A 15,132-nucleotide genomic window follows, 5' to 3' on the forward strand; every position below is an offset into this window, starting at 1 on the left:
TGTTGGGGAGGAGCAGGAGGGAATGTCAGAGAAGTTAAAGTAAAATAGTATTATCTGCAGAAGTTCACAATACGTGTTGATGGATCTACCAAGTATGTCAATCGCCATTTTCCAGAAACTACACATTCAATTATGTAGGCCATAGCTCAACTGGGAGCACATTTGTCTCCGACAGATGGCTATGGGTTCAAATCCCATCCTAGAGAATGGAGCATAAAATCTTTTAGAGCAGGAGGATGATCACACAACACAGAAGGCAATTTGGGATTTCACCCACAGACTAATTGATGGGGATTATATCCTCCAACCATCTGGGGTGAACTCTTTGCTTGAACCTCCCATGCCAGGTTCCTTGTCAGGAGTGCCCATCCCTAATTGCCCTTGTTCAGAGGGCAGGAGTCAACCACATTGATGTGGGTCTGGAGTCACATGTAGGCTAGGCCAGACCAGGTAAGGACTGCAGATTTCCTTCTTTAGTGAACCAAATGGGTTTTTACAACAATCAACAATGATCAGACTTTTTTTTTTATTGAATTCAGATTTCACCATCTGCTGTGGTGGGATTCGAACCTCGGTCCCCAGGGCATTACCCTGAGTCTCTGGAATATCAGCCCAGTGACAATATCACTATGCCATCTCCTCCCCATCCCCCTCCTATAACTGATCCCCTGGTTGATCAGTTAAAATTTTATTTAGCATTTTATCAATCTCTGAATGACTCGTTTCACTAAGTACATTGTTTTTTTTATTATTCATTCATGGGATGTGGGCTTCGTTGGCCGGGCCAGCCTTTACTGCCCATCCCTAGTTGCCCTTGAGAAGGTGGTGGTGAGTTGCCCTCTTGAACCGTGGCAGTCCAAGTGGTGTTGATAAACCCACAGTGCTGTTAGGAAGGGAGTTCCAGGATTTTGACCCAGCGACAGTGAAGGAACGGCGATATATTTCCAAGTCAGGATGGTGAGTGACTTGGAGGGGAACTTCCAGGTGATGGTGTTCCTATCTATCTGCTGGCCTTGTCCTTCTAGATGGTAGTGATCGTGGGTTTGGAAGGTGCTGTCTAAGGAGCCTTAGTAAATTCCTGCAGTGCATCTTGTAGATGGTACACACTGCTGCTACTGTGCGTAGGTGGCGGGGGGGGTGAATATTTGTGGACGTGGTGCTAATCAAGCGGGCTGCTTTGTCCTGGATGTTGTCAAGCTTCCTAAGTGTTGTGGGAGCTGCACTTGCCGAGGCAAGTGGGGAGTATTCCATCACACTCCTGACTTGTGCCTTGTAGATGTTGGACAGGCTTTGCGCAGTCAGGAGTTGAGTTACTCATCGCAGGATTCCTAGCCTCTGACCTGCTCTTGTAATCAGGTATTTATATGGCTAGTCCAGTTCAGCTTCTGGTCAATAGTAACCCCCAGGATGTTGATAGTGGGGGATTCAGTGATGGTAATGCCATTGAACATCAAGGGGAGATGGTTGGATTCTGTCTTGCCTGGCACTTGTGGCAAGTAATATCCGTGCCGCGTTTGTCAGTCCAAGCCTGGATGTTGTCCAGGTCTTGCTACATTTGGACATAGCCTGCTTCAGGCCTAGCATCTTTGTGTGAGTGTTCGGCAGCAGCGGGGTGAGGAGGCACTGGAGCCCTGATATGTCCCACCCTGGTTGGGGTGGGCCGTGCACAAAGAGAGTCTATGTACAGTTTGTACTAATCAATGCTCATGTCTCATTTTCAGGAGAAGAATGCTCATAATGCTGCAGAGTGTGCGAGGATAGGCGGAGGCCAGGCACACATCGCCATTCTTAGCCGGTTCGAGCAGGAGGTCCTGCATTTGGGGAGGCGCCATGCGCCCAGGTCCACTGGTGTCGATGAGACTGGGGTGCTCCAAGCAGGTATTTATGCCCAACAGTGAGTTCAGCACTGTTCTCCCAACAGCCATAGTAGTGCTAAACGTTAAGTGATTTAATTTTGCAACATGGCTTGACCATTGCTTACGAAATGATCCGGGTGACAGGGATGCACATTGACATTGTCTCCACATTAACTGATCCACTGTCCTTGTTCTTCCTTTCAGCATCAGCGGAGCAGGGCTGGGAGGAGGAGCAGCAGAGGCCCTCTCTCACACCTGAGGGCCCTGAAGTCTCAGCATCTCTGCGAGGCAGGCACCAGTGCAGATATTAGCACCTCGATGGGAATTCGAACATCAAATTGTGTCCCGGGGCACGGTGGTGAGGGCACTTCACAGTTGCTGGAGGAGCTGGCAGAGACAGAGTGCCCATGGCACTAGCAGTCAGAGGGCTGCAGGGGACCAGGCATATGCTCAGTCGGTGGCTGGTGATGTGCCTCTGGAGTCATCTGCTACGCAACAGGGGCAGGAAATGCGGCCGGGTGGGTGAGATTATCTGGGTATGATGCATGAGGCTATGCTTCGCTTGGTGTAGATGGTGGAGGAGTCCACGCAGACCCTCGCCAATGCAATGAGCCTCATGTCCGGGCGCCACGCTTCCTCCATGGAAAGAGTGGTGTCTGTCGTGGAGACCCCCTCCAGGAGACCCGTCTGGGCTCCCTGGGGGTGAGCTCTGACCAGCAAGCCCTCACATTGGCATTGACCTCAGCTGGTCATTGCCAGTGTGGGAGATGGTCTGGGCATCAAGTTTCCCAGCTTGGTGCCCATCCATGCACGGTGAGCAGGGAGTTCCGAAGCGACCTCATGTCAGCGCAGCAGCTGCCTGTTGTCTCTGCGGGCTCGTCTCACGACGCTCTGGATGAGGGCAGTAGCTCCTCAGCCCCTCTCCCAGAGACCGTTGCATCTGGTGAGGCTGCAACGACTGGGAAGATGACAGCTGTGGAACTGGCCGCTCCCTCCCAGGTGGGGCCAGCACAGGCTCCACAAGCCGGAGGACGTCCTCCAAGATCGTCAAGGCCAACAGAGTTAGCAGACTGTCTCAGATGCCAGTGCCGGCGAGGGAGGAGCACCTAGACACAGTACCCGGAAACGTAAACATAAGGCACCTTAGGCACACCACAGGTTTTTACTGGTGCTTTTGTGTTGGCCCAAGATGAGGTCCTTATGATTTGTTCTGAGTTGTAACACTATTGTCTTTTCCTTTTTTGCATAAGTTTGTTTGCTTGACATATTAAATTCAGATATGTCACCATGGCTGAGGGTGCCTCTTTTCTTCTGCATGTGGATGGTTTCCAAAAATGTAATGAGTGTTTTGTTGGACATTCAGCTTTATTAACAAGGCCCTTAGTTACTGTTCCTAACCTGGCAGATTTTGCACTTAGGTGTCAAGTATGGAGCCTACAGCCCAGGCTTGCCCTGGAAGTCCATCTGTGGTGTGCTAGCTGAAGGTTCATTGGGTTAAAGCCTCCTTAGGTGTCCCTGCCTCTCTGCAGTATGCCTGGGTCAGCGTCTACCCCCTCAGCATTCTCCTGTGCGTGCTCATCCTTGGACTCACTGCTGGACTCATCGTGTGCAGCCGCAGCCATTGCGTCTACGTCTTCATCATCCACCGCGTCCCCCCTTTCCAGCGCAAGATTGTGGAGAGCGCAGGATGCAACCACTATCACCAACACATGACCTGTGGGGTACTGGAGTGCACCCCCGAGCGGTCCAGGCGTCGGAAGTGCATCTTGAGAAGACCGATGGTTCTCTCCACAGCCCTTGTGGTGCTGTGGCTCCTGTTGTACCGCTGCTCAGCTTCTGTTCTTGGATGGCGGAGAGGGGTCATGAGCCACTTTCTGAGGGGGATAGCCTTGTCACCCAGCAGCCATCCATCCAATCAGGCTGGAGCACTGAAGAGCCCAGGCACCTGGGAGTGTCTGAGGATGTAGGCATCGTGGGAGCTGTCTGGGTACCTGGCACAGACTTGTAGAATCAGCATCCTGTGATCACACACTATCTGCACGTTCATGGAGTGGAATCGCTTCCTGTTGACGAAGGCACCGGGCTCACCTGCTGGTGCCTTGATGGCCCCATGTGTGCAGTCTATAGCATCCTGGACGTGGGGGAAGCCAGCAATGGCCGCGAAGCCTCTGGCTCGCTGTGCCTGACTTACCTGGTCGCAGCGGAAGTGGATGAAGGTCAATGCCCATCTGAACAGAACGTCTGTAACCTGCTTGACACATATGGACAGCTGATTGGGAGACATCGTAAAGATTACTCACCGAGCCCTGGAAGGAGCCAGAGGCATAGAAGTTGAGGGCAGCTGTGACCTTCAGAGCTGCTGGCATTGGGTGTCCACCCACACAGCTGAGATCTCAGGCCCAATCATCTGATCGATATAGTTGACTGTCTTCCTTGAGAGATGGAGCCTCCTTTGGCACTGCATCTCAGACATATTGAGGTAGCTGCTTCGCCGCCTGTATACCCTGACAGCAGGATAGTGGTGTCTTCTGCGGCCCCTCCTGCCTTGGTCCACCTCTTGGCCCTGCGCCCCTTGTGTCTGTGCCTGTACTTCAAAGGTGGCTCCCCTGGAGGGTGAATGCACACTCCTGGCTTCCTCCCCCTTCTAGCCCTCCCTCCCTCCTTAGAGGAGCTGCCTCCAGTGGACAGTTCAGCTTCCATTCCCAGGCTAAGGGAAACCTGAAACCTGCAGGCCCAGAAAAGATTCCTCACCACAGAGTGCTGACCTGAAGGTTAAGACCCCAGACAAAGCAGCTGGTATGCATTTTGAAGTACTGCAGATCATACAGGCAAGTTTCAAAACTTTGAAAAATAAATACTTGACAGAGCACACTCGCAACCCCAGTGAGCCCTCTTATCCCGCCCGTGGATGAGGTTTATACAAATGTGTCCTGCCTGTTGCACTCCTGCGCCGACCCAAAGATTGCACAGGTGCCAAAAAAATCAGCGCCGATTGGTGAGTCAAGGGCCTTAAGTGGCCCGTTAATTAATGGCGGGTGCGCATCGGACATCACTGCATGCCCGTCCAACTAAATATCGCAGTGACATTGGGACCCTCACCTGACATCACCACACGTCATCTAACGCACAAATATGGGGGCAGGCCCCCACACGCGAACGGGAAAATTCTGCCCTTGGAATTCTGTGCCCCAGAATGTGTTGAATATGTTCAAGACTGAGATAGATAGATAGATTTCTACATATTAAAACATCAAGATATGCAGAGAGAGTGCAAGAAAATGGTGTTGAAGTAGGTCATCCATGACTTCATTGAAGGCAGAGTGGGCTCAAGGCTGATTGGCCAATTCCTGCCCCTATTCTTAAGTTCTTAACTAGTCACTTCTATTAGCCTCGTATAATTCCCTTCAACTACACCTACCTCTTTTTACCAGGATTTTTAACCCTTGACAAGTAGGATGAGCAAATTGCTTATGTGATTTCAGATGATTTGTTTTTATTACTTCTCATCACCCAATACTATTAATATTTGTGTCTCACTCTTGAGAAACAGCAGGTTTTGTTCAGGGGATACAATAATATCCTGACTGGGTAAGCTGCAGATGCAACGACTTTCCAAAAATAATTGTTTTGTCATTCTCCATGTCAAGTTTCCTTTGTATCTTTTTCATGGAACATTTACTCAACAGCATAGCTATAATGCCAGCTATTTTAAATGGAATTACAACACACTTTACTAACCTTAATGTATTGTCGTTGCCAAACCTGAAACAAGTATTCTTTTATATTCTTTGACCTTTTGTTAACCTTCACTACTTAGGGAAACAAGATAATGTTTTAGCCAGTCATGCTTATAGTTGAATGCAAGCACCATCTAAAATTTTTTTTTGAGGCAGCAGACATGTGATCCAACAGAGTCATTATCTCCAACATCTACATACCAGTTAAAATCAATTGCCTGTGCATAATCCAGTAGTTTAAATGCTAATACTGATCCAGGATCCCCAAATTGAATTATCAATCTTTTATACAATCTGTTAAAGTCTATGATAAATTCTTCTATAGAATGGCCATCTGTTTCCTGAAATCTTAGGGAAGAATTTTCCCCCCTGTTGGGGAGAAGTGCAGGAGCGGGCGTGCTGCCATTTTATGTGGGCGGACAAATTAAGGCCCGCCCAGAGTGACATCCACCAGGAAGTGCTATGTGAGGGGAATTCCCTCAGCCGAGAGTGCACTCTTTCCTGCATGCGCACGAAAGAGCACACTCATCTCCCTGAGGCTAAGTGCTGCCTCAGGGAGATCAGTGCCAAATTTAAAAATGGTGAAGGGACAAAAATAAAACTTCCTTGACATGTCCCCTCATGTGACATTGTCACATGAGTTGGGACATGACCATCACTTTTAATCAAACATTTATTTAATTTTTAAAAACCCTCATGAAACTTTATCCCACCCGTGGATGAGGTTTCATGTGTTTTCTGAAGCCTGCCAGGGCTCCTGGCTTGCCCGCCAACCTTAAGATTGGATGGCGAGGTCCATTAATGAGCTTAATTACTTTTCAAATGGCCTCAATAGGCCGTTGACAGGTCGGTGGGCACCCAGCTGATTCGGCTGCGCCCCCACCGACCTGAAAATGGAAATGACAGGGGGTGATGTCGGGAGTTCCGCCTGATGTCATCCCACATTATTTTACATGGCGAGTGACCACCACCCCCCCCCCCCCTTTCCCTCCCCACCCCAGGTTCGCCAACCTAAATATCCTGGCCTATCACATTCTGGCAATGTCTCATAGGCATTTAACAGATCATCTTTCTTGTAAACTTCGTCCATGAATTCTAACAATGTCCAAACCTTCAGCATGATCCAACTCACAAAATACTTCTGATTTTACTTCTTGTAGTAAGCGACAACACTGCAGCCATACCTTGTTTTCTCTTTGGTAGCAATACAGCCAGTGTCCACGAGTCCACTTCATTCTTCCACTGATCATATGGTTCAAATTTCAAGAACATCAGAGTACCCCAATCATTTGCACTTGCTTTTTGCCATTTTCCACAATGACCACTAGGATTTTAGTTTTTCTGTCTGAAAACTTTATTGTTTAGTTTTCAACCATCACCTTGAGTCAGCTATCCACTGCTGCCATGTTGATAAGAAGAAAGCCCAGTGGTGAAAGATAAAACAGGAGCCAATCCTTAGACAATTTTATAAGCTTTTTTTCACAGGAGGACACCTTACAGACATACACTTTCTAAACTCTCACCCCAGTTTCAATCTATTCCTATTTATAGGAGACCAAATTAATTCTTGGTTAATGCCCAGTACCTGCATCTAATTAAACACAATAACTATGCAACTAACAGCTTTGTAGTGTTACGTAAGGAATTTCCAACACATACATATTATCCATTGTCCTGTTTTCTCTCTCTAACCTTGATACATGTAGTGTCTGTCACATTATCTTTAGGCATGTCAGACCAAACTAAAAACAGTAACCCATGATATATTGTAAGGTGCTTAGCAGTAAATTTAACTAATGTGAGCAGGCTTTTCAGGAAGTCGTCATTCTTTGCATTGTTATTGTGCCTTAACAAAAAGACTGACCTTGATTTTTTTTTTGCTATAAATTCTAGTACATCAATTTTTGTTTCTATTGATTAACATGGGTGGTGATTGTCCTTCACCTACCAGGTTGGAGACAAATGCAGATTAATTTTTAAATTGTGACATTAAGATTGTATTGTCATAGCTGTACACTTACCACTATCACTGTGCATAAATTAAGATGCCTTTTTCATCTGTTTTGTTTCCTTCAGGTCACTATGTTCGTAGCATCTGTGTGTATGGGCTGGGAGACCTGGAATGGCTTGCCCAAAAGGACAGTTTATTTGCAAACAAATTTGAAGTCAACAGCCACCCACTGGTGGCACAGTGCATGGAGCGGTGGTTAAGGCCAAAGACTTTGTCTCAGTCTGAAGTACCTATTCAGCAAGGATGGCACATTAAGAATAACAAGTGTTTCTTTGACATCGAAAACAATGATTGTAGCATCCCTTTGATGTGATGGGCAGATCCTTGATTGTACAAGAAGCAAGGAAAAGAAAGAGTTTCCATATCCCACATCCTTTTTTTTTAATCCTAAAAGGAAACTAGTTTTCCGTCAGTGGTTAGATAGAAAAATGTTTTCTCATCTTTTTCCATTTAGAAATGTGTTGCTTCCCTTGTCCTCCAATTTGTATCTCATTGAAAGTTTTATATTTTTCTTCTCATGTGTAAATTCTGTGTTGAACATCATTTGTGAGTGAAGAGGATGAATGGATGGCCAAAACTCCCAAAGGCCCTGCCAAATATGTGCATTCATCTGCTAGAAGATATAGAAGAGCAGCCATGATTTTATTTTCTCCTTTCTTCCACCTGCTTGTTGCCTCCTTTGCTTGGTACCCCTTCCAATGGATGGGAAAGGAACGTTGCCAATATGCTGAAACCATAAGTTATTTTCTGCAGAATACATTGGCAGTATCCTCAAGCAGACAACCAAAGGAACAAGATGCATCCAATTCTGAAAACCAGAGCCACTGAAAGAATAGTAATTTAGAAAGTGAGCTACTTGAACAATCGAAAAGCAGTATATTAGAATGCATTAGGAATGTTTAAGGAGGATCAGGTTAGCAACTCATAGACACTGGATGGTCTGAGAAGAAATGGAGCTTGTTCTGTTTAAATATCTGATGCATAATCCAAGGAATTCCAAATTTTATAATGCAGTATCTATGGTGGGCAAACATTGGAGTCCATTGTTAAGACAACAATTTAAGCAATTTAATTCAAGTTAACATATCAATGAATGGAAACTAATATTTAACAAATTTTATTGGTGTTTTGTGAGGATGAAACAATTAATTAATGAGGTTAAGAAACTGGACATTTTATAACTTAACTTTCAGAAAGCAAGTGGTATAAGTTTTATCACATGAGATTTACAGCTATAATGAAAGCCAAAGATGTTAAGCTTCATGTAAGGTGGAGTACTGCATTAATTTTATTATTAATAGGAAATAGTATTTAACCATTGTTTTAGTTCTAATAGGTCACTTTAGACCAAAGGAGTCTGGCCTTGGAGGTGCTACCATTTCAGATATTTATCATATGATAAAAATACTCCAAGTATTGTAAGTAGTAATTGAGCAGATAAATCACGATTAAGATTGAAAAATGTAACAACATTGAATATTGACAAATTAATTGCTGATACGGAATATAGAGAAAATCATCTTGTATTTATAAAGCACCTTTACTGTAGATGTAAACCCAAAGGCACTTTGGTGTGTTATTGTTCACTCAGGGAGTCAGAATTGCTGTGGCAACATGTAGTCTGGAGCTATGGATAGTGATGGTAGAGGCTCCAAAGTTCTTTCACATGACCGACCAGGAATCTCTCCCACTGTTACTGCCTGTCTTTGGCATATGTTGGAAGGATTTGCAGGTTGATACTCAGCTTGTTTGTCCATATTATGAACGCACCTTCCTTTGCCATCGAGTCCCAGAGTGGGACTTGAACCCGGAGGGTCTGCTTTAGAGGCAGGGACATTACCCACTGTGCCACAAGACCACCAAAGGCACTTTACAGAAGCATAATTCAATAAAAATGAATGCCAGTCAAAAATTGAGATATTACAAAGGATGTTACAAAGTTTAGTCAAAGAGATGGGTTTAAGGAGGGTCTTAAAAAAGAAGCAAAGATTTTAATGAGGGAGTTCCAAAATATAAAGTCTAGTTGGCTGAAGGCGCAGTCACCACTGGTGGGGTGAAGGAAATGTGGGATGTTAACAAGCTAGGAGTCCAAAGAAAAGATTTTAAATGCAAGGATGAGAGCTTTACATTAGGGAATTGGGAACCAGTATAGATCATAAAGGATAAAAACAAAAAAACTGCAGATGCTGGAAATCCAAAACAAAAACAGAATTACCTGGAAAAACTCAGCAGGTCTGGCAGCATCGGCAGAGAAGAAAAGAGTTGATGTTTCGAGTCCTCATGACCCTTCGACAGAACTTGAGTTCGAGTCCAAGAAAGAGTTGAAATATAAGCTGGTTTAAGGTGTGTGTGTGTGGGGGGCGAGAGAGAAGTGGAGGGGGGGGTGTGGTTGTAGGGACAAACAAGCAGTGATAGAAGCAGATCATCAAAAGATGTCAACAACAATAGAACAAAAGAACACAAGTGTTAAAGTTGGTGATATTATCAAAACGAATGTGCTAATTAAGAATGGATGGTAGGGCACTCAAGGTATAGCTCTAGTGGGGGTGGGGAGAGCATAAAAGATTTTAAAATATTTAAAAATAATGGAAATAGGTGGGAAAAGAAAATCTATATAATTTATTGGAAAAAAAAAAGGAAGGGGGAAACAGAAAGGGGGTGGGGATGGGGGAGGGAGCTCACGACCTAAAGTTGTTGAATTCAATATTCAGTCCGGAAGGCTGTAAAGCCTTTTACAGCCTTCCGGACTGAATATTGAATTCAACAACTTTAGGTCGTGAGCTCCCTCCCCCATCCCCACCCCCTTTCTGTTTCCCCCTTCCTTTTTTTTCCAATAAATTATATAGATTTTTCTTTTCCCACCTATTTCCATTATTTTTAAATATCTTAAAATCTTTTATGCTCTCCCTACCTCCACTAGAGCTATACCTTGAGTGCCCTACCATCCATCCTTAATTAGCACATTCGTTTTGATAATATCACCAACTTTAACACCTGTGTTCTTTTGTTGTATTGTTGTTGACATCCTTTGATGATCTGCTTCTATCACTGCTTGTTTGTCCCTACAACCACACCCCCCCTCCACTTCTCTCTCTCTCTCCACCCCCCACACACACACCTTAAACCAGCTTATATTTCAACTCTTTCTTGGACTCGAACTCAAGTTCTGTCGAAGGGTCATGAGGACTCAAAACGTCAACTCTTTTCTTCTCCGCCGATGCTGCCAGACCTGCTGAGTTTTTCCAGGTAATTCTGTTTTTGTTTTAGATCATAAAGGACAGAGGTAACTGGTGAGCAGGCTATTGTGCAGGCTTGGATAGAGATAGTAGAGTTTGGATGAGTTGAAATTTAGGGAGTTTATGGTTAAATAAGGTGTTGCAAAACAAAAGTTTTGAGTGTAGTAGTTGACCTAATGTTGGAAGAAAAGTCAAATTAAATAGCAGAAAGTGCAGAAGCATTTAGAATGTTTTAGAATCTATAATTCCATTCATGGAACGAATATAAATCCAAAAAAGGTTTGTCACAATCTGTTAGCTTATTGGTGAAACAAAACTTGAAGTATTATATCTATTTTTGATCAATAATTGCATATGGCCGATGCACTGAAAAAATTTCTAAGTGAATAAGAATGATATCAGGTCTAAAGGGAGTCAAAAGGAGCTGAGTCTTACAAGTCAGGTTACATTTATGTTGCAATTCTACTATCAGTGTGAAGTGGTGTTCCTTTGTACCAATTCTAAATTTGTCTTGTAAATCCTAACCTGACTCCCAAGTGAACTTTTTTTTAGAGTGAGCTTGGGCTCTGACTCCTGATTCACCCTAAAACCTTTTCTTAACGCTGTGCAGTGAAACCATTTGACGTAGATGCTACTGCTATAATATAATTTTGACTTAATTATGTGGGGGGATTGTCAAAGCGAATATGAGTATATTCTTTGTACAGAAGGAACAGGAAAGATTTTATGCAGCGTTGTGTTAGTAGTTGTAAAATTGGACATGCTGTACACCATGTATAGGGAATGCTCACTGGGGATCTGGGTACATTCTTCATCCCACCATTCTCCAAAAATAAGTCATACTTTATTTTGTGTATTTTCCATATTTTGTGTAGAGAATTGTATTTATTTTAATATTTTGTGCATATACTTCAAATGGGAGCATATGACTCATGGGAGAATATACCCCACAGAGATGGACAGGAAATTAACAGTTAATCATTTGCACTGTGACAAACTATTAACAAAACACTGTAGTTCTGAGTCTAGAAATTAATGTTGCTTATGATTAGTTTTATATTCCTCTATCTGCCATTTTATTGTAGGTGCCAGCTGATTTATTTTAAACATGTTAATACTTAAATTCACCCATGAAGGAATGTTGTATGGATGTGTTAAGTGTTCAGCTGCTAATATTACCAGATGAATCAGCGATAATCCAATATACTTTTTAATAATACTAATTGTCCCAAAGCTTTATGAACTTGCTCAGCAATTGGTGGTTGACTGGACGTTAAATGCTTTGTCACCTTGTGCTTTTCAAAGCAAGTCTGATATACCCTTTGTATATATGTAATATATATATATAAGGATTAAACAGAGTAATCCAGAATTTCGGGTTGGCCTATTTTGCAGCCAGCATGAATTCAATAAGTTTTAAATGGGACTCCACTGGCAACTAGTGGTTAAATAAGCGCTGATTGGAAAATTGGTCAAATGTATGTAGAAGGTACATTGATTAACCAAAACATTCCTTTAAACTTCATTCTGCATGGACTTGTTCATGGGCTGAATGGACATCTTCTGTGCCGTAATGACTTGTGACTATATTTTAGTCTCAATTTAGATATCTATCACTTATTAAATGTACTTAAAAAGTAATTGGGTTTTTTTTGTTCATTTACGGGATGTGGGCATCACTGGCTCGGCCAGCATTTATTGCCCATCCCTAATTGCCCTCGAGAAGGTGGTGGTGAGCTGCTTTCTTGAACCGCTGCAGTCCATGTGGTGTAGGTATGCCCACTGTGCTGTTAGGGAAGAGTTCCATGGTTTTGACCCAGCAACGGTGAAGGAACGGTGATATATTTCCAAGTCAGGATAGTGAGTGACTCGGAGGGGAACTTGCAGGTGGTGATGTTCCCATCAATCTGCTGCCCTCGTCCTTCTGGATGGTAGTGGTCGTGGGTTTGGAAGGTACTGCCTAAGGAGCCTTGGTGAGTTTCTGCAGTGCATCTTATAGCTGGAACACACTGCTGCTACTGTGACATGACTTCTGTTTTGAGGGTTACATACACCAGTTTTTCAGATGATAGAACAAGTTGAGAAGTCTGTTTCTCAAAAATAAAACAACAGGATCCATGGCTTTCTAAACCAGTCATAGAGCATTGGAAGCAAGGAAGTAATGCTAAAGTATTATGATAGAATACTCTCCACTTGCCTGAATGAGTGCAGCTCTAACAACATTTAAGAAGCTAGAAACCATCCAGCACAAAGCTGCCTGCTTTGATTGGCACCCCATTGCCACATTAAACATTCACTCCTTCCACCGTTGGTCCACAGGGGCAGTAGAAGGCACCTTCCAAACCCACAACCTCTACCGCCCAGAACGAGAAGGGATGTGGGCAAGGGGGATCATCATCACTTGCAAGCTCCCCTCCAAATCTCACACCATCCTAACTTGAAAATATATCACTGTTCCTTCATTGTAGCTGGGTCAAAATCCTGGAACTCGCTGCCTGACAGCACTGGGTGTACTTAACACTGTCGTCATAATTGCTGTCAACTGTCCCTCAATTTGAGGATAATGTCTACTCAGGGTCGCGAGTTTCTGCTATGGTTCTTCATGTGACTGAACAGGCTCATTCTTGACCACAGCTCTTTGGACACATTGGGAAGGAGGTAGAGGGATCTGGAGTGCAGGATTTGCTTCCTTTTCTTCTCTGCTGCCAGTCTGCCTCATCATTAAGGTGTTTGGACTCAAAGCATTTTGGCAGCTTGATGGACAAGTTGTCGCCATTTTGAATGAATGGTAGCAATCTCCTCCCAGTCATTAATGTCAACGTTGCCATGCTTCAAAGAGAGCTTCAAAGTATCTTTGAAGTGTTTTCTTTGTACTCTCCTGAAACACTGGCCATTTGAGAGCTGAGAAAATGGGACTTGGTGGGGGAAATGCTTTTCGCCAGCCAAACACAGTGTCCATCCCATTGTAGTTGATTTTAGTAGAAGATATGAGCAGGAGTAGGCCATTTGGCCCTTCAAGTTTACTCTGCCACTCAATATGATCACGGCTGATCCTCTAACTCAATGCCATGCTTCTGCTCTCTCCCCATACCCCTTGACTCCTTTAGTGTCTAGAAATCCATCTGATTCCTCCCTAAATATATTGGCCTCCACAACCTTCTGTAGTGGGAATTTCCTCAGATTCACCACCCTTTTGAGTGAAGAAATTTATTCTCCTCAGCTTTAAATGATCTACCCCATATCCTAAGACTGTGACTGCTTGTTCTAGACACCACCCCCCCCCCCCGCCCCGGTAGGGGAGACATCACCTCTGCATCCTGTCTGTCCAGCCTTCTCAGAATTTTATATGTTTCAATGAGATCCTCTCTCATCCAACTCCAGTGAATACAGGCCTAAATGACCTAAAGTCTCTTCATATGACAATCCTGCCATCCCAGAAATCAGTCTAGTGAGCCTTTGCTGGACTCCCTCTATGGCAAGTATATCCTTTCTTAGATAAAGAGATTAAACTGCACACCCTACTCCAGGTGTGGTCTCACCAAGGCCCTGTACTGCTGCAGTGAGACATCTTTGCTCCTGTACTCAAATCCTCTCGTAATGAAGGCCAACATACCATTTGCCTTCCTAACTGCTTGTTGCACCTGCATGCTTGCTTTCAGTGATTGGTGTACAAAGACACTTAGGTCCCTTTGTACATCAACATTTCCTAATCTATCACCTTTTAAATAAAACTCTGCCATTCTGTTTTCCCTACCAAAGTGGATAACTTCATACTAATCCACGTTATAACAACTGCTATATATTTGCCCTCTCCAAAACGCCTTGCGGCCTCTTTACATCCACACATTCCTACCTAGTTTGTGTCATCAGCAAACTTGGAAATATTACATTTGGTTCCCTCATCAAAAATCATTGAGGTATGTTGTGAATAGCTGAGGCCCAGGCACTGATCCCTGCGGTACCCCACTAGTAACCACCTGCCACTCTGAAAAAGATCCATTTGTTCCTACTCTCTGTTTCCTGTCTGCTAACCAATTTTCAATCCATGCCAATGTATCACCTCAGATCCCCTTTGCTTTAATTTTGCACACCAACCTCTCGTGGGAATTTCTCAAAAGCTTTCTGAAAGTCCAAATACACCACATCCACTGGTTCTCCCTTATCTTTTCTGCTAGTTATGTCCTCAAAAAAATCTCCAGTAGGTTTGCCAAATGTGATTTCCCTTTCATAAACCCATGTTGTCTTTGTCTAATCACATTGATATTTTCTAAGTATCCTGTTATCACATCCTT

The 15,132-nt window shown here is 44.0% G+C and overlaps 1 protein-coding gene across 1 annotated transcript in view; it reads left to right on the top strand.

Annotated features, from left to right (window-relative positions):
* LOC121275656 (beta-1,3-galactosyl-O-glycosyl-glycoprotein beta-1,6-N-acetylglucosaminyltransferase 7-like) overlaps positions 1-9,807 on the top strand; it is a 51,968-nt gene extending 42,161 nt beyond the window's left edge. The window contains exon 3 of the mRNA XM_041183167.1: positions 7,670-9,807. Within this exon, the coding sequence (XP_041039101.1) occupies positions 7,670-7,917 (248 nt within the window). The 3' untranslated portion in view covers positions 7,918-9,807. The remainder of the gene's footprint in view (positions 1-7,669) is intronic.
* The last annotated feature ends 5,325 nt before the right edge of the window (positions 9,808-15,132 follow it).

Source organism: Carcharodon carcharias, chromosome 3, assembly GCF_017639515.1.
Source record: "Carcharodon carcharias isolate sCarCar2 chromosome 3, sCarCar2.pri, whole genome shotgun sequence".
Taxonomy (NCBI): Eukaryota; Metazoa; Chordata; class Chondrichthyes; order Lamniformes; family Lamnidae; genus Carcharodon; species Carcharodon carcharias.